At 42.9% G+C, this 20,990-nt stretch overlaps 1 protein-coding gene across 2 annotated transcripts in view; it reads right to left on the reverse strand.

Annotated features, from left to right (window-relative positions):
• Positions 1-7,320: 7,320 nt before the first annotated feature.
• The window catches only part of cavin2a (caveolae associated protein 2a), a 17,017-nt gene continuing 3,347 nt past the window's right edge, over positions 7,321-20,990 (reverse strand). The window contains exons 2-3 of one of the 2 annotated variants that reach the window (XM_030343834.1): positions 10,499-11,518; positions 7,321-7,440 (exon numbers count right to left, since the gene is read on the reverse strand). In XM_030343834.1, coding sequence (XP_030199694.1) covers positions 10,502-11,518 — 1,017 coding nt within the window. In that variant the 3' untranslated portion in view covers positions 7,321-7,440; positions 10,499-10,501. Of the gene's footprint in view, positions 7,441-7,931; positions 11,519-20,990 lie in introns of those variants that run through there. The other variant, XM_030343833.1, reaches the window with a different exon arrangement.

Below are 20,990 nucleotides of genomic sequence, written 5' to 3' on the forward strand. Positions count from 1 at the left end.
TGACCAAGCAGGCTCTGCAGGGTGTCCATGATGAGGCTGGGCACCAGGGACAGCATAGGACTCTATATCTTGCGAGGCAGAGGTTCTTCTGGATTGACATGGAACGAGATGTCCGTGAATATGTCAAGTCATGCAAGCGCTGTGTGGTAAGCAAGACACCCGAACCTGAAGGGAGAGCGCCTCTCGAGAGCATCAAAACAACAAGCCCTCTCGAGATGGTCTGCATTGACTTTTGGTCAGCCGAAATCCCAAATGGAAAAACTGTCGATGTCCTGGTCATCACTGACCATTTCACAAAAATGGCTCACGCTTTTCCATGTCACGATCAGTCAGCAAAGCAGGTTGCCCGTCAGCTCTGGGATCGATACTTCTGTGTCTACGGCTTCCCAGAGAGAATTCACTCCGACCAAGGAGCCAACTTCGAGAGCCAGTTGATCCGAGAGTTACTGCTGATGTCTGGTGTAAAGAAGTCGAGGACAACGGCTTATCATCCCATGGGAAACGGTGTGGTTGAACGCTTCAACCGGACATTGGGAAGCATGATCAGAGCTCTCCCTCCAAGAGCCAAGCAAAAATGGCCCCAGATGTTGCAGACGTTGACTTTCGCCTACAACTGCACTGCCCACGAGTCAACAGGCTACGCCCCGTTCTATCTAATGTATGGGAGGATCCCCAGACTCCCAGTTGACGTGATGTTCCACAATGTGGAGAGGGACTGTGACATCGCTGACTATGATAAATATGTCCTTAAACTGAGGGAGGAGTTAAAAGAGGCATTATCATCTGCTCAGGCCAATGCTGTCACCAGTCAGCAACACCAAACTGAACTGTACAACAAGAGGACCAAAGGTCATGACATCGCTGAGGGAGACCAAGTACTCTTGTCAAACAAATGTGAAAGGGGACGCAAGAAATTGTCTGACAAATGGGAGTCTGTCCCGTACATGGTGGTCTCAAGAGATCCTAGGTGTCATACCTATCGGATAAGGAATACAAGCAGTGGCCGTGAAAAGGTTGTGCATCGCAATCGCCTCCTGTGCGCAAACTTTCTTCCACTTGAGGTGGAAGATGAAGAGGATGTTGACGCATCGTTCACTGAGTCATCTGAGTCGATTCATGACGAGACACAAAGCCGCGTGTCAGATGTGGCGACAGGTGATGTCACAGAAGACAGGACATCCAGTTGGGTTCTGGATAGTGCTTCTGTTGTCCAAACATGTCTTGACGATGATGAAGAGCTTGGAGACATTGACCTGCGGGAAAGTGTTAGCCGGAGGTCAATGAGTGTGTCAAGTGTGGTCGATGAAACAGGCTGTAGCAATGACCCCCCAAGCACTGTGATCAGTGTTGTCTCCCGTATTAGAACAAGGGTGGGTAGGCTGGTGAAACCTGTAGATAGACTCATTCAGAACATGACCCAGAGGAAAATACTAGCTTGAGTGATGAACCTCTGTAAGCCATCAAGTACCTTGAGACAATTCTTTAATCCAGTGTTTGGGTTGAAAATGTGTTAGAGTAGCAGTGATAAATATTAGGTACTCCTTGTCTTTTGAAAGGTATATTTAAGTATTACCTTTATGAAGTAATGTGTAAGGTGGTGTAAAAGGCACCCTTTTTTTGCAAGTGTACCCTGGAGGGTTGCGCAGCCCTCCTCGGCCATTTTCTCAGTAATATGAGTAACTAATGAGTTGCATAACGTGAATGTATTGGAGTGTTCTGCTAAAGTCTTAAGGTATTTTGGTGAAGTTCAGAGGGGAGTATGTAGCCGAGCTAAATTTAATTTTATTTTGTGTTATTTTTTTATCATTGTTCATACCTTTTTTTATTGTGAACTCCACCAAATATTGGTTCCTAGTTGTAAGTTGATTTCGTTGTTCCGTATGGCATGCCTTTTGTTTCCCGGGGGAGTGGTTTGGCGTTGCACCTGTGTGTCTAGCGTCAGTGAGCGCTGATGCACGGAGCTGGTGAGTTCCGTTTGTGTCTCTCTCCGTTAGATTTTTATGTTAACCCCTTGTTTGTTGCCCTTGAACGGCTGTGGTGGTTCACACTGCTTTGTGACGTGCTTTTAGGCACGCGGGAGAAACTCTGGTGCTTTAGACAATTTAATTGAACTGTTGGAAGGGTGGATTTTGATTAACTCGTAACCTAGCTTGAGCCGGTGGTAGCTTAGTTTTTTCCCGCCTTGATATTTCAAATGCGGTTGTTTTATCCGGTATGTGTGGTCAATTGTTTGCTTCCTTTGTTTTGTAGAGTGGAGAGTGATATCCCGGATTGTGTGTGACGCCCGTGTTGTTTTGTCTCCTTTGGAAAGGTATGCCTGTTATGTGTCTTTGTTTATGGTAAAATATGTAAAATGAGTGTGAGGAAAATGACAATTCTCTATTATATTTTATTTCCTTTATTAGTGTATATATTTAATATACTGTCTTTTTATTTAATTAATTTATTTGAGATCATTTTATGCTTTGTTTACATTTTTATAATTTATTCCTTACATGTATTTATTGAAAGTCACAGGATATATGTGTCTAGCGTCAGTGAGCGCTGATGCACGGAGCTGAGTGGAGAGTGATATCCCGGATTGTGTGTGACGCCCGTGTTGTTTTGTCTCCTTTGGAAAGAATAAACCTCTAGTACTCGACTCCTGTGTGTGCCTCACTGGAAGATACAAGACACAACGCAGAAAGACATTGGTTACATAGGATAGACGACTTATCCTCACTGGTACGTTTTGACCCCAGTGTGGTAAACACAAAGATTTCCCAAGTGCTACAGGCACTGGGTGCGAAACATAGGGTGTGTTCGAATTGACTTACTAATTACTACTTACTACCTAATACTTGGCTTACTACTCGAATCCTTAAATAATGATTGAGTAATCCATTTTGAGTAATCGATGTTCGGAAGACCGTTCTTACTTAACCTAAGATGACGTGAATCAAATGACGTGTCAATAACCTACCGGCCGGGCGCCGTTAATAAATATTATAAATAAATATATAAACGTCACATTTAACGTCACAGTACATCTTCAACCTAAGGATTTGCGGTGATTTGTTAAAAACAATTATTAAACAATTACATCGGTATAGCTGTGGGCTCTGCTGCTGCGGCTCCCCGTTTAGCGCCATTGCTTCCATTGTTCTTTTGAATAGACGCAGTGCATTCTGGGGCAGTTGAGTACGTCTAGTAAGCTAGCGATGCTTACACAAAATCTTTCCGGAAGCAGAAGACATTCGGATACTGCTCGCTTACATAAAACTCGCTTACTACGTTCTGCTTACTCAATTTGACGTCATAGTTAGTAAGAGTAGGAATCAAGTAGGTGGTTTCGAACACACCCATAGGGTCGGGAGACCCACCGCGGAGATACAATTGGAGGCAATAGAAAGTGACGTAGTTCCCGCCCAGACGCTGATTGGCTGATACGTTTGCCACTTTGCATATTGACTTTTTGGAAAACGTTTTGGATTACGTTTTGGAAAACGTTTTGCCAAATCTTTTGCAAAGCGTTCGTTTTGCGGATGGAAATGTCATTTGAATATCGCAACACACGGAGCGTGGCGGAGTGGATTGCAATCACAGGGACGCTATAGCTTTTCAATTTGAAAAAAATCCTTACAAAAACAATGGGGATCCAACCTGTTGGCTTGGACCCCTAATAAAGGAACTCAAAGAATTTGACAAAATGTCATTGTATTTTTATTGTTATAACTTTTGCAAATTTAATTGAGGATTGCATTGTCACTTTGCATATTAAAATACACTTTGAATAACGTATTTACAAATTACATTATGAAATTGCATAATGCATTGTCAATTGCATAACGTAATTACTTATTGAATTGCAAATTGCATTGTCATTTGAATTTTGCTACATATATGCTTCCATAACTAGCTGCAATCTATATACAATGCATACTAGCTGGAGCACCAACCAGAATCAGATCACAATTGCTTAGGACCGTGGGTAACCTTTGGCCAGGTCATCACGAGCAAACAGAACCAGCAGCAAAGTTTACGTAAACCAATTTCTTACCTTATGTGGCCCTCCACATGCAGGCTAGATGATGTATCTATATCGTTATCCAGTGTCATAAACATGCTTTTTACAGGAAGCAAAAGGACCGGCTATTTTCTGAATAAAAATGTCAATTTTGGCTGTCTGTCTGAAACTTCTCCAGTGCGTTCACACCAAACGCGCGGGGCGACAAGATCCCATACAAAGTGAACGTAGAGGCGCGTATCGGGCAATTTTTTTTGATTTGTCGCGACAAATTCGCTCGAGTTGAATTATTTCAACTTTGACGTGAATTTTGCGTGATGACAGCCAATCAGCGTTCAACAGCGTGGCCACTGAGTGAAATGTGTAACGTAACAGCCAATCAGTGTTCAACTGTCAAACTCAGTGCAGTGCAGTCCGGGTTGAACTGCAGCATGGAGGAGAAAGTGATTGTTGCCGTTTGCGACTCTCTGAGCTCTTTATATAATAGTATATAATAGTATATAATTGTATATATGATATCATGGCCAAAAGCTCTGTGCGCCTCCGGATGGCCGTAGCGCGGGGGGCTCTCATAGGGATTGGGCTTCTCGGGGTTTGTTTACTGGCGTTGCTATGGGTTCCGGTCTTGTGTGTTCCAACGGTTTATTAGGTAGGCCTATCTAATAAATGATGTCTTCATGCGCGCCTATCGCATGATTTTAGACTCGACGATTTTGGTTGAGTATGTGGGGATTTTTTCAGTCGCAATTGGTTTGCACATTTTTAAAAGTGCTGGGGACAAAATTCGGATTTTAAATAGTGGGGGGGACATGTCCCCCCGTCCCCCCCATAATCGACGCCTATGTTTATGGCTTTTTACTTTTTCACTTCCTACTCGGCTCGATCTGCTCTGTTAAAATTGAAGCGGTTCAGCAACGGCTTGCATCAAAAATATAAGTGCTATGGAATGATAACGCTGCGGCGCGGCACGCCACTCCTGGGACGCTGCTGAGACGTTCTGCAGCGTGCCCGGTGGGGATGGTTTCATTGATTAGATTGGCAGCGATCAGTAGCGGTGACTGCAGCGCAGCCGTTCCGTGGCACTTAAGTCCCCGGTGGAAATCAGGCGTAACCCTAACCTTAACCACTACCTAACCCTAACCCTAACCACTACTACCCTAACCCTAACCCTGTTGCGCTAGCTTGATAGTTCTTCATTTTTGATGTTCTTTCCATTATATCGTAAAAATGTATAGTTTACCAAGGTACATGGATATTAATTAATCATGAAAAATGTCCCACTATATCGATGTTTAAAAAGGGTCATAATTTACTCAAATCATCCCTGGCATAAAACCTATGACGCGTATAACCTAGCAGTTGAGCAGTCGGTTGTGGATGTCCATGTCCTACAGGCTGCAGCCAGACATTATAGCGGGTTTAAGTGAGGGGACCAATCACAGCCCTTGCTGCTGCGTTGCCACGACGGAAGGTTAACATTTTTTGGAGGCGCACGTTAGGCCCTTGCGGTGGATGCAAGAAGGGTCCGCAATGACGTAATGGGTCCGTAAACCCCCTTGCGTGTTGTCAATTTAATCAGCCCTTTAAAGTGTAAAAAAATAATAATAATCGGAATGAAGATCCATAAAATAAGCCCGCCAGACACTTTTTTTCATTGATAATTGAGTATAGAGCTTGCTCGCGAATGCCCGGCGCAATGTAACAGCCCAAATTGCTTCCATTGCATTGTCTAGGGGCGTTGTGAACACTCCCAAATCTAGATTTTTTAACATCTAATATTGCCCAAAAAAGCACCAAACCTCTGCAGCAGCATTACTAGGGTCCCGACAAATAAAACAAAACATAAACTTTAGTTTGAGTACCGGGAGTTTATTAAAAAAGACTTCTCCAAGTCTGTGCCTTACCGGTCGGTCCATGTTTCCGCACAAGTCGATTACCGGCTTAAATAATATAATAGAGTGTAATAAAAGTATCTATATATAAGTGCTAGATACTGTTAGCTCTATAAGTGCTACGAGAAATTACGTCACAAGTGCAACTCGCATGGTGTGCAAGGCATCTGGAACACACCATAACTGGATACCTGAAGAGTTCTTTGCAAACCACCTCCGGTGTGTTACCTTATGCTGGTACATTAGATTCTTATATTACCTTGCTACTAGGCTATGTTTATAACTAGGCCTTAGATTAACCAAGGTGGTACATATAATTGTAACAAAGAGCCTAGAATACTATGATTGCTTCTAAAAATAAAACCACAAACAAACAAAGAAGCACAATTCAAGAAATATTTAAAATATATGGCTTGATTATAGTAGGCCTAGGTTACAAGCAAAAATACCAAAGACAAGAGAAGACAGTATGTTAATTTCAAATTGCTAAAGTGTAAAGAATAGGAATGAAGAGAGAATGTAATGAGTAGGACATTTTAATGATGGAAAAGAAAAGGTCTTTGGTTTGAGTGGCTCATCTAAAAATATAAAACAGCCAGAGGCCTGCTAAAACCAGACTATGTGACAACAGAACAGATTCAAACATGACAAATTAATATAGCTCACACATATTTATTGAATCCAAAACATACAAATTACATGTGTCATTTTTTTGTGCTGTTTTATCCACGATTCAACTCCCATGGAACAACATATGTGGATGTTAATAAGTATAGGCCTATACATAAGAAGAATTTAAAGAAATAGAAACAATTATTTTTATTGTTTCTCCTGGAGTGAGGCATATAGCGACTCAACTTTTCATGTAAAAAACTGTAGCAAAATTACAGAAAGGCAACTGAACTCACACACGCACACACACCCACACGTCAAGTGCCGTTGGAAGCAAACAGTTTTATCCATAACTCTTTAACAGATCTCATGCACCAGTATTGTATAGTTCTGACATTATGGCAATATATCATCAAGTCAGAGAAAAAAATACATAATTCTGCTTGGTGTTGAACGAATTAGTATTTATTACAATATTATGATTCACCTAAAAAAAAGGACAGCAAGGTATCCCCCACCTGCCACACCTGCTTTTCAACTTTAACTCGACCAGTCCCTGTCTTCTAATGGAGGCTTTTATAAATACTTTGCTACTCCACCATTAATTATCCACAGACCTCAATACACAAGCCAACTCCATCACCGTTTCTACATCAGACACCATCACCACCCTCTACCCCCTCCCAACCCACTCAGTTACCAAAGGCCCCATGGCTGAGGCACAAATTCTCCCCATGGAGTGCATCACACTGTCCAGAGCAAACATCTTCCCTCCCCACCCAGACCAGCCTCCGCCCCCTCCCCACCCTGTAAACCTGAGCCCTGTGGTATGAAGAGAACCTCCATCTGGGGCGCACACCTGGCTCCCAAACGCCTCTTCCTCTTCTCTTCCTGGGTCTCGACAAGGAGGCCAGGAGCATGAGGAATAGCCTGTAGAAGACACATCCATCAAACAGAGGAATGCTCTGGTATTTCTCCTTCTCCCTCTTGCCCCTTATCTATCTCTCCTATATCTGTCTTTCATTCAGGCCTTCCAGACTAGGCATCATTTCTTACATTTTTGTAATTTTTCTTTGTTGTCTATAAAGTTGGAGGTATCCAAAAGGGTCCAGGACAATTCAATTCATGCAAATCACTTTCTATTATTCACACAAGATTGAGTCATACAGAGGAATTAAGCATCCTTGTACATCTTGTACATTGGCAAAGACCCTGCATGTGTTTGTGTGTATGCATTTGGGATTCTGTGCTTCTCCCTAAGATATACTGTAAGAAGCAATAAAGAATAAACATTACTCTTACATTACATTTTATCTATCTATGCATGCAAGATTAAATAGTATAAGAATACCCCAACGTTTCTCATCGTAGCTTTAGATGTTCCCATTGGTGTTTTGTAAAGAAGAAAAGGTATTCACACGTAACACACAAAAAGGTTGTATTAAGGAAAATGTTTAACCAGCAAAGGTTCAGCAACGATTTGTTGACATCAACAAAATAGTTCCTCAAATAAGACGGTATCATAAAACTAAATACAAATGGATGCAACATAAGTTTTAGTACGGATATTCAATGAAGAATTATCGAAGGCCTTATATTAATTGATGCAACCATACATTTGTTAAAGCTTGTGTTGGATAGTGTCAAAATAGTACATATTGATTAATAATGTTGACTATTTCCTGTAAACAAACACACAAACGAACAAGTAAAGAAAACCTTGAATGAAAACCCATATTTCCCTTCTACCTGTCATTGAGCACCCAAGCAGTGTTTTGTGTATTTGCAGCATACAAAAACATGGGTATATCTTGCTATTGTTATTATTGTATTAAGAATATATTTAATACATTAAGATTATCATATCAATTTGTCGTCACTGAGCAAAACAACACTAAGAATTGAACCCCCCAATTTTCCATGAGTCACAAGTGTACCAAGTTGGTGTAAGTATACTTTCCCTGTTAAAACAAATTAGCTAGTTGATATGAATCTAGATTCAACATATGTGTGGATGTGGACAGTGGACGCGTTAATGTGTTTACAGGAAGTTAAGGACATTGGACGTTCTTGTATCAGCTTCTGGGAAATGAAGTCAACAAAAAAACTCTGGGTCTGCTCTTTTGAAAACATGCAATTGAAACGTCCCATTCCCTCTTCAACACAACCTGGCAACCCACCGACTCCACCAGCTGCGGGCAGTAATGTTTTTTCCTTTAATTCTTTCAAATGAACAAAGAGTCCACTTCTTCGCCGGATAGTGCGTTCCTGAGAAAGACCAACAGAGGAGGCGGAGGAGGAAGATGGTTTTCCGCTCACCCCGTAGATATGGGGGTCCTGAATGGCTTGGGTTTAGTTCTGTGAGAGTGAGTTATTGTGAATGTGACACAAAAAGGCTGTACGTTTGGAGACCACCACACAGGGGGTCTAGGGAAAAACCTGCATTGGGTTGGATTCATGCTATTAACTCGTGTATCAGTTAGGTTATTGTCAAACAGGTTAAGAAAGAAAAAGTAGAAAGACAGTGGCTGAATCCGAATACTCATACTTGACTTCTATATAGTATGCATTTTGTAGTACGCCACAAATATAGTGCGTCCGAATGCTCAGTACGCATTGTGTAGTACGGAAAACATTTCCGAATGTGTACTACCACCACAGTGTACAACGGTAGGTCACTACGCTATCCCACAATGCAACCGGAGTCTGGTAACGGACGAAGAAGAGATGGCTGACCCGACACCACCAACAGCGGCTGCCGCAAATTTCGAAATATCGAAATGTAAGTACAAGTATTAAATGTTTCTTTAATCGGTAATTAGAAGGAGACATTTTTAATTTAGTAGCAATGATGACAAGACGGAAAAAGGGTAACTTATCAAGGTAATTTTGCCGGCATCTGAAGGGAGATACGTCATCTCCGAACATCCGGTGGAGTTTCGGCGGTGTTCGGAGGCGTACTACAGTAGCTGCGTTTCCATCTAAAAAGTGATGCGAACATTTAGAAAGTTCGCAAAAAAGTAATTTGAATTAGGTGCGTTTCCATCAAGTGGTTGGAGCGGGATACTACCCTAGTTCTGCCTGGAGGTGGCGCTGTAGGCAAAAAATGTATGCCGATACGTGGCTGTAATAAATGGTAGAAGTAGAAGTAGAAAAGCTGGAACAAATGTAACAAAAAGCGGTTAGTCCGCCAATAGAGAAGAGTCCTGTGTGTTCAAAGTTCGCTACGTCACAGCTGTTTCGAAAAGTGTGTTTCCATCTCGGCATTTTGCGAATTTACTCTTTCGCATTTCTCAAAAACCACCTCATGCGAGCGGATAAACTTTTTTGCAAATTAGAGGATTTTTAATGCGAATTTTGGTGTTTCCATCACCGTTTACTGATTTGATACTTCAAAGTTTGCATAAAATCAGGGGGTGGAAACGCATCTACTGTCAAGTGTAGTACGGTCAAGTAGTAGACACTGAACAGAAATAGTACTGTATGTACTAAGTATTCGGATGCAGCCAGTGTTAATCCTCTCTAGACTACTGTTGTCTAGGGGCACATCGGTATTAAGGTGGGATGATGCAAGACTGTGAGAAGTAATACAACATTAAAAGAGTTGCCAAACAAACAGTGACAATTTAGAAAGACAACTTCTAATTAAAACCAGTCAAAACAAGCAAAACATTTAAAGGGGACATATTATAAAACCAGGTGGTAGTGTAAGTTGATTTATTTTAGATTTTAGGTTTTGAAAAATCTGCCTCTTATGTTATCACAAGTGGGCGTGTCCACCTATATGTGTGCTGGATAGATCAGTCTACCAGCCTACCCAGTGGACTGCGGCAAACGTTGCTCATCTATCTGTCTTATATATAGGTGGACACGCCAACTTTTGATGTCAGAAGAGGCAGATTTTCAAAACGGCTTGTAACGGCTGATCAAACTCACACCTGGGGGTATAATATGTCACCTTTAAAGATCCAAGTATCAAACTAATTACTGATTAAGATGCTTGCTCCACAGCAACGGCTGCCACGGAAACAGCATTCTGTGAAACGACATCAGCCATGACATCAGCCCCGACTTCCGCAGCGACATCAGCCGCGACATCAGCCACGGCATCAGCCTTGATGTCAGCTGTGACATCAGCTGTGATGTCAGCCGTGACATCAGCTGTGACGTCAGCCGTGACATCAGCTGTGACGTCAGTGGCGAAATCAGTGGCCCCATTAACCAGGACTTCCAGCTCCTCCTGCTCTCCCTCGATGGCATCCTCCCCATCCACTTCTTCCTGCTCCGGAATCGCCAAACTGGCGGTGCGGTCGAAACTCAGGTCGACCGCCTCCACGCTTTGGCTGTCTCCGTTGACCACAACCTCTGCATTGAAGCTCTGCAGAGCTCCCACTGCCCCCCCTGCCAGGCCCTCGGCCAGGTCGTGCACCTCTGCCATGGAGGCCTCTCTGTCCATGCTGCCCAGAGCAGGGATCTCCACATGGGCCATCTCCCCGCCGTCCTGCACGTAGATCCCGGAGTCGCGCACCTTCTTCACATTGAAGGTCATGGGGGACACCTTGAAGGAGGAGCTCCTGGAGGTGGGGCTCTTGGGGTGGTTGGGGGTGAAGCTCTTCTTGATCTTCTCGCGGCGCTCTGGGGGCACGATCTTGGTGCCGATCTGGGTCATCTTCTTCTCGATGCTCTGGCGGGAGAAGGCCTTCTTCAGGCTGTCCACCTTCTTCAGGCTGGAGCGCTTCAGCTTGTCCGCTCTGGAGCGCTCCAGGGTGATGGAGCTGCCCTGGGCCACGGAGGCCTCATAATCCGGGAAGACTTCCTCTTCACAGGCCAGAGCCTCGTCTTCGGAAGTGAGGCTTATGGTCTGGAGACCCTCGTCGGTGCCAAAGTTGGCGTCTGCAGAGCCCGCGACAGAGGGGGCTGGCAGGACCGACTCGGCATCGAACTGGCTGGGGGGCGGCGACTTGAGGGAGTCGTTGACGACCACGCTGGTGGGGATCTCGCTGTCTTCCTGTGTAAAACAATAAAGAAGAGCAAAGAGTGAGTTCTGAATCCAGGTTTGCTAACTTCCCGGCCTTTATCCAGCTTTGTGATTACCGCATCAAGTTCTGAAAATAATTTAGCAAACTCATGATAATGGTTGAAAGTGGATTGGCCAACAGTAGAATCAATTCTATGAGTATGCTAATGAGGAATCATAAATGAACATGGTATACACGGGGATGGTACAAGGACAACCCAACCAAACAGAGGCACCGCTACAAAGCCTGCTATATTCCAAATATACCAAGATGAGGCCATAAACGCTCACTCCTCTGAACCACTAACATGCTGATCTGCCCACATTGCAAACGGTCATCCATTATAGATTGAGGCCGGTTGATGTACCACAGGTGTCAAGAGACAACCAGTCTCTGAACGCTAAGCCCCATTTACTTTTTGAGATATCTGAGGAATTCCACTTGCTTCTATGCAGGACTCTACCACCCACAACTCCTTCCCTGTGTGGATATTCGATCATCTATAGACAAGTCTAGGACCTATAGTTTGGGTTAGATTATGTTTGAGAAATGGGGTAATTGTTTACCTATGTTTAATTCTCTCCCTTCTCTTTACCGACCGTATCTGTCCACAAATAAACATTCATGCATCAGAGGCTGGGATACTTGTAGCAAACATATATATACAGTCTCATGTACTTACGTACATTTGCTTTGACAAATGAGACATTTCCGGATATCTAATTATGTAGTTACTTTTGCAAATTCTTGTCATATGTGTCAGGTAAGAATCTTTAGCATCCTGCTACAAATGCCGTCCAGGGAATGCATGGCAGCTGAGAATGAAAGAATACTTGTTGCAAACAGACTGCCATGAGTTACTCAAAGCTTTATTCCATAACTTGTCAAATTTGCATATGTAAGGACTTGCTCAACCAGACTGGCAGGAACGACAAACCCGCAAGGATGCTGACAGACAAATTGTGTCCTGTTGAATGCTTGGTTATAACATGTCAGACTGCTCTGCCACGATGTGAAACCTCCACTTTAGATATAGAGTTAACTTTAGAGTTGGTGAAAAACCTTCCATTGAACCCAAAGTCAGGACGGCCATAATTAACACACAATAGGTGAAGATTGCAGACACAGAGCAAAGCTATGTAGATGCATAAATATATATTTTTATTTAGTTGTTATCTTTTTGCCATTTAATATCGAAACTGTCTGCGTTTTCTCACAGGTAGATTTGCACGGAATGATTAACGCTTCACCCATTTGAGTGAAATTTGCGGCCTTAGGATTGCCATGAAAAGTATAACCTCCGTTGCTAATTGCGGACTTGATACAAGGCAAAATTTTGGCTAAGAGCTGAAATAATGGTTGATATACTGCATTTAATATTCTTCCTTAACCAAACATGAATCAAAGGGGAAATTACTTTGGCGTTTCCAAGAATATATTATACAAGTACAGGCTGTAATACTACCTACAATGAACTAGGGTCGCTGTTGTGGCCTAAAGGTGGCAATACACTTGGTGACTGAGGCTATACGAGCAGCTGTCAATCGGATGGTAGGCAAAACCTCAGGGCAAAATTCTAGTTTCAACAAGAACCTTCGTCTGGAGTTGCATTTAGCCTTCTCTTCCCATCGTCCTCAAGCTAGGCTTGAACCAGGTGCAGCCACCCTGAGGACTCTCCGCTTACTTCTTATTCTCTGATATTGTTAAAATTGAATCAGCTCACAAGGAATTTATACCTGAAACTAACAGTATGTGGACAGTGGTTGACTGAGTACAAGCGTGATAAGAAAGCGAGAGAAAGAGAAGGTTATACAGAGAAGGAGAGAGACAGGTCTAAGGTTAACTATTGCCCAATGCATGCAAAAATGAATTTGGTATCCATATTTATTTATTTTTAGGAAGTGCTGCCATAAAGGAAAGAGAGAAACAGGAAAGAACACTCAGAGCACCTTCCTCGTCCCTTCCTTTATTCCTATTCGTCATACCTTTCAAACTGTCTGCAACCTGCAATCTCCCCTCCTCCTTCCCCTCTCCCCCCCCCTCTCCTCCTCCCCTCCTGTCATCACACACAACCTCAGCCCCCTCCATATCCTACCGGCCCCGCAGCTCGATCATCTGGGAGGGTAAAACTCACATGTGATGACAAGATCTGTAGCCCTCACTTATCGACAAAGATGGGGTTGTTGTTGTTTTGTTACTCATGAGATCAATCCAAACCTACTGCCCCCATCCCCCATTATAGAACACAAACTACCCCACTCCAATGGCACTTTCAGCATTGCAACGCACAATCCATCCATTACCAGGAGGCAGGAAGGAAGGAAGGGGACGGAGGAAGATTCCACTTCCTGTGTTCTGAATGATAGAGATGTGCCACAGGAATGGGCTCAAGATAAATCAAGCTAAAATAACTCAGGGCCACAACAGGCAGACCACATCTCTGTAGTGTTATGAGGACTGTGGTACGCTAGTACGGATGGGCCCCACTGCTAACCAACAGTGTTTTATATTGCCACAGGTGGTTTGCTACAGGTGTAAACCTGTCTCTCAGCAGTTGCATCAAATGTAAATCAATGTTCCATCGGTTCCCATCATGAGATAAAAGGAGATTTGTAGTTTGTCGCTGTCAATGCAAATAAAAAAACACATAAAGTTTCCAATACGCCTCGCCGCTGCCATGTGTTACTCACAAAAGGAGGAATGTTATGGGTGGAAAGCCTTGCCAAGAAAAATAAATGACAAATTCAATGTGACTTATCTCAAAAGTCACACCAACGTGCTCCTGAAATAAGAGATAGTCACACTCAATGGAGACTTTTGGACACCGACGGTCAGGAGCGAAGACCTGCTCTCTTCCGTCAGCCTTACATTGATAACCCACTCGGTTTGTCCTGATCTGAACAGTGCTGCTGGCTGTCTGGGAGGTATTTGTCAGAGAAGTGCCAGGAACACTTGGATACACTTCATCACATTTGAAGATAAGGACGTTTACAAGGTGATGCAATTCTGCTAATCTCCTTCAGCACTTTTGTTTGAGTATCTCAATGCTACGTGCAGACTACTAAGTCTTAGTAACTGAGTTATTTTCTAGGGTGCTACCATATTGTTACAATGACTGTAGTTTACGAACAGTGCAATGGAAAAGAAACAGCAAGCAGTCATGTTATCTTCTTACTTTAATGTTGTACTGAGCACAAGCAAACGATCCAACTTAATGTGTATATACCTCCATATCTTCCATAGTTCCTTCCATATCTCTTAAAATCATATAAAAGGAGTAAGTAAGGGACATAAAGTCAGGCCTACAGGGTAAAGGAGGACAGCTATAGGGTGGATGATCGATATTGGTAGCTTTTTGGCAGCCCAAGGTTTCCCATGTTTGCTCTGGCAGAGAGTTACAGTTATTGGCTTTGCCACCAGCTGCATGTGTCAAATCACTAGGGCTGTAACGATACACAAACTCACGATTCGGTTTGTATCACGATTTTTGACCCACGGTTCGATACATCCCACGATTTTTTGAAATTTAAAAAGCATTTTATTTAAACAACACTTATATACCAATTAACTTAATTTAATAACAAATAATTTGGAACACTGAACAGATTTGAACAGAAAGAATACTATTAAAGTATAGCTAAATGAATAAAGAAATAACGTGTGGGAGGATGCTTTTTTCAACTGTTTGGTTGGTTTAGTCAAATATCCTTATTAGCACTACTTATTAGGCTATGTAGCTTAAATAATGACATAATCAGGCCGTATAGAATGCAACATGTTTAATAGCCTAACTTTCAATAGATGGAGAAAAACCTGAAGGTCATGAACGTCGCAATAACGAGGCGTTACGAGTAGCATATGTGTGTGCGCCAGAATGGCAATGTGCGTATGCGTGTGTGAGTGACGTCAGCGAGTGAGTGGACGAGCGAGGAGAGCGAGCGGTAGCGCGTGTGTCTAGTGAAGAAGCGAACGAGTCCGGTAGAATAAAGTACCCATCCTGTCAATAATCGGTGGCCGCTTCATTCCGACCTATAAGCAGACAAACTGCCAGTCAAATCACACAAAACACTAGAGACAGGATCACACAGGCCCCCTCTGGATAAATGTCGTTCATATCGCATATGAGCACTTCGACGGCTGTGGAGAAATGCGATCCTCCGTAGCCACGGAGGATTGCAGTCGCATACTTACGGCATCGATAGGAGGGGGCGCTGTCAGCAGACTATTATCTAGACAAATTATTAGCAAATTTCAATCGGACAATTTGACCGCAGAGTTAGAAAGGGCGTATCGCGCTTCTGCCTTCTCACACCGCGAGACAGGATCGTGGCTTTGAGTATCGTGATTTTCGGTTTGATACGCGTATCGTTACAGCCCTACAAATCACACACCCAAGATCACACTCACTCACACACACTCAAGAAGGGAAACACCCTTCTTGACCTCCCCAGTCATTACATGGCTCCAGTATGATGATTGTAAAAACTATGAATTATAGAAATGGAATTGTATATTGCAGCGTACACTATTATGTATTGTACGCTGCATTATACAATACCCTTTCTACAATTCATAGTTTTTCAAATGGGGCCCAACTGTCATTTGGCCAGAGGAACCTGTGATTATGCCAGGCGGCCTGCGGAGTCCACAGGGACGGATGCCAGGACTCGACTCGTCTAACCTGATTGTGATGACACGCAAAGGAGCCAGAACGTATAATGTGAACTGGATTAACGTGGCAAGTCAAACAAACCGCCCCCTTGCCCAGTCGGCTGTGTGGGGTTTTTCAACGAACAGAGACTTGCAGTCCGGTCGTTGTTAAGCTTTTTAATTTTTGAAGTGGAGAAAGACACACTGACACCCTTAGGACCAATATCCTGCATTGTTTTTTACATGCTGTGTAATCTTGTAATCTTCATTGCTTCTGTTTATTGTATTCTTCCACCCCTTTTCTTCCTTTGTCCAAGAAGAATAGTATCATTACCCAAGGAAAGAAGGTAGATAGGGGTGTAAAGAGGTAGTGAGAGAGAGAGAGCGAGAGAGCCAGAGAGCCAGAGAGCGAGAGAGCGAGAGTTCCAAGTACATACGTCACATACACCTCTACCATCAATTGAAACGCTACCCCTCAAATACATGCTTCAAATAGGTTTGAAATGTGTAAATTAAACGACAATTTAAATGTATGAGAAACAATAGCAAGGTATAAATCGACTTATTTGTGAGATGACCCTGGTAAACCCTTCTTCCAGAAGAGCATGCAAGACTCACAGAATAACCCGGGATTAATGAGGGATGAAAGCTAGCCCCCGGTACAAATGCTTCACCTATTAAATGTCGAGAGATGTAGGTTTTGTGAGGAGCTGAGGGTAATCGCTGTAAAGCTGAATAGAAACACACACCTTCAACAGGTACGCACATGCACACACACATGAGCACATGCCTGCGCATGGAGAGAGAGAGAGGCGCAGTGTGAGAGAGCGAGAGAGAGAGAGAGAGAGAGAGAGAGAGAGAGAGAGCCGGGCATTAGTTCCTGATTGGCATACGGCCAGCGGCCTGCACAGACCCGTTTGAAAAATGAATATGTCACAGAATGGAAATCTGAACAAAATGCAACCTAAACTGTATGTCCTCGTCTGCTGTGCAGCAACTATTTTAAACAGTGAACACTTCCGATTTTATGGTAATTTAACTTAAAAGCTATCATGATGCAGCCTACAGAGTACACAACCTGAGGGGGCGAGGCAAGGAGCCGCCTTTTAAAAAGGCATTATGCATTATTCATCAGGTTTTATGGGGCTATCGTTTTACAAGGCAATTTGTATACATAAGGGATGAGCCTGAACTGCTATTTTATTGTAAAAAAATGATGTGCTCGGATCATGTATTATACTGCACTTGCAGTTCAGTTGTAAACCACACGAATCAAGAGGGAAGGATTTGGTGAAATAAATTTGAGCTGAATGCTGCATGGTTATTGGCATATTTGCACAACCTGGTTTCCCTATAAAATGGAATACAAAGGTAACCATTACAAGACTTGGGCGCGCAGGTAAAAGCACACACTACCGGGCGCTACTTCATCCGCAAGTGTCAGGATACACAGACTTTGGTCCCTCGGTTGCTGACACCTAACATCAGGTCCGGACCTTTGGTCAAGAGTTGGGCGATTTGTATGGACTGGTAGAGCAAAGCAAACATCAACACACAAAGACTGCAAAGCGCCAGCTACCAACCAAACCTTCTGTCAATATCAAACTGAACTGAAGGACACGTTGGCTGATACAGATAGCGGCAGCTCAGCATGCTAAGCTTAGCTATGAGAAGTTTTTTCAGTTTTTTTCAATCCATTTTATCAATATCAATCACTGGATTTTGGAATGACATGTGGGAAATGACATTGAAATAAGTGTGTGGTTTGAGAATCAGAGAGTGTCCTCTGAATGACTCTGATCAGTGTTTTACTAAACAGGGAAGGGATGTTGTATTTTTTCTTATCAACATTTTGTAAACACACCCTTTTACAGCCACAAAACCCCCTTTAAAACAAAATAGTACTAACAAACATAATCCAGCCTTTTCTGCGTCCTGACATTAAACAAGATGACAGATTAAGGCCCTGTTCTTATTTTGAGTGTTGAAATTTTGATTGTTGCTTAGTTCCATTGTGAGAAAGGAGGAGATTCAGATCTACACACCAACCCCCCCCCCCCCCCCCCACACCACCACCACCACCACCCCACACACACACACACACAAAGACACACACATACAAAAACACACACGCACTGATTTGAGGGGACAGGAAATTATACTCTGAATGTGCGAATAGCATTTATATGAAATCCCATGACTGTAATGAATGTAAACCAATAACCTTTTCAAAAGTTAATCTGAAAATAATGACCCATATTCTCACGCACCTCTTACACAAGAAACCATGTTTACCGTGACCTTTCACCAGGCACAATACCTGCCATGAAAATGTCAAGTTACTATATGAATAACATAAAAATTATAATCCTTTAATTTGATTGTGTCTGTTTGTATAATTGTGTGCATATGAATGTACTTGTTTTGTGTGTGGAAGTGTGTATAAATGTGTGTGTGCATAAATGTGTGTGTATGAATGTTTATGGATCTGTGTTTGTGTGTGTATGAGGCTTTATGCAATATAACTGTGTGTGTTTCTGTGTGTTTGTCTTGGAAACCCTGTGTGCACCGATGCACAAACACAAACAAACAAGGGCCTGAATTGCTGCAATTATGGGACAGTACATATTTTCTCCTCCCGCTCGTTAGCCCTCGTTAACGAGAGGAGCGCAGTGGAGCAGACACACAGAAAGGCAGGCCTGCCATAGTCCTACCACACTTTAGCACGTACAGCCACCACAAATACTGTGCTTGCTCGGTGCAGATTTACCGACAATCCTCCCTACCTCTTCTAGAGTTCTAGAACCTGAAGCTCTGAGGGCCAGTAGCTGTTAAGTGAAGGGCCTCAAGCTTTCATCATACAGTGTTTCCCCCCAACACTGTATGGTTAAGGCCTTAACAACAATAGGGCCCCGCCTTGTCTACCAATGAAAAAATATATACATAGTTTTTTTTATTATTTTTTTTATTTTATTATTATGCATTAACAAAGTACAAAACTCTCGTAGGGTAAGGAAACATACTTCCATCAGGTACAAAGAATAAATTTAGATAATGCATTGGTAATACTTTTAATACAACAATAGTCGTGCCATAAAGCTTTTTGAATGGAATTGAAATGGCAACGGCACCTTGACTAAGACATTTCCTGGGGGAGACAGTGGCATACGTACGTATTGTTGAAAATCAGTTTGGTGATGATACAAGAACAAACTGATGGGATTGAGGAGAAAAAAACAAACGCATGCATACCTCATGAAACAAGTTTGTCCAAAAAGAACTTCTTCGATCTAGGCCAGTCGAAATGTAGAATTCTACTTTGTTCTCTTGAATTATGTTGCTTGCTTCAATTTGTACTTTTAGCTCTCTGGTGTGGCAGTAAATCTGCATTATCACACAGCAGCGCGAGGCCTGCGGCATACTTTCGTTTTAAACACACTTGCGGCAAAAGGCGGTTAAAAGCGGTTTAAAAATTGTCAAGTATGTTTATTTACAGTCAGAAGCAAAGGAATGGACTAGGATAGAAATAAGGATGATAAAGACGCTAATAAATAGTTAAGTAAGCGAGAGAGAAACAAGCCGTTCACGTGAGAAGAAGAGGAGTAAAGCGTGAAGGTGTAGTAACAAGGCTCCGAAAACTGTTTCCTTTCCCGAGGTCTGGAACGGTTCTTTTGTAACCTCATACACCTGACCCGACACACGCACACCTGATCCGACACACACAAACACACGCACTCACCTGCCCCGACCCGACACAAACACACCCACACACACCAGAACCAACCCAGCAGCAATGCCTACATTGGATGTCACACACACACACACACACACACACACACACACACACACACACACACACACACACACACACACACACACACACACACACACACACACACACACACACACACACACACACACGGGGGCATGATCACATGCACATTTTGCCACAGATCACTGCCTTCGACCACAGTCTTTCCTGGTACTCATCTCAGTCTTGACTTACCAGGTAGGTGCGCATGCATTCATGCATGAACGCCCCCTCCCCCCCGCTCCACACACATATACACACACAGATGAGGAGCACCCCACAAAGGCTCCACTCACTCCACGCCTGAGAAGATTTGAGAAAAACAGTTCCTTTCAAAATAACCGACAGAGGAGTAAATAACAGCTAACTCCATTATATAATGATATGAAACTCATATAGACGTCATATTCAACAAGAGCAGTTGCCCCAAGGATATAGACATATGCTATAGACAACTCTATTATGCTGCTTTGGTTTTGCTTGAATATTATAAAGTACACTCTAGGAAAGAGATATGTAGGGGGAAATCAAAACTTGTCAATTTTGATTGGATACCGTACAAAACTATTTTAGAAGGGCTTCTATTTTACCACCAGGTGTGATGTAGATTCACTCGTACAGAAATTATTATTTCTTTGTACAAGGTCTGGCATTCGTCCTCGCTGGTAGCTCTCAGACCGTCAGGCCGACGGACGAACCAATGGGAGTGCCTTTGTTCTAGGAGGCGGGTTTTAGTTGGTGATGCAAGAGAGATGGCTCATTTTGATTCTTTTTTTTATCTTCTTATCTTATCTTTTAACCACATGCACAAAAGACCTTTTGAAACAGGATTATAAACCGCCGCAGAAAAAATACATATAGGCATATTGAAATGATCAAATAGCCTATGTGCATTGTTGCAGCTATTTGTCTTACGAGACAATAAAGCTGGTGTCAAGGTACAGCCTTCATTATGGTCTAGACAGGAGGCAGAGACAGTGGACGCACACAGTTTGGTACCA

Source organism: Gadus morhua, chromosome 20 (genome assembly GCF_902167405.1).
Source record: "Gadus morhua chromosome 20, gadMor3.0, whole genome shotgun sequence".
Taxonomy (NCBI): domain Eukaryota; kingdom Metazoa; phylum Chordata; class Actinopteri; order Gadiformes; family Gadidae; genus Gadus; species Gadus morhua.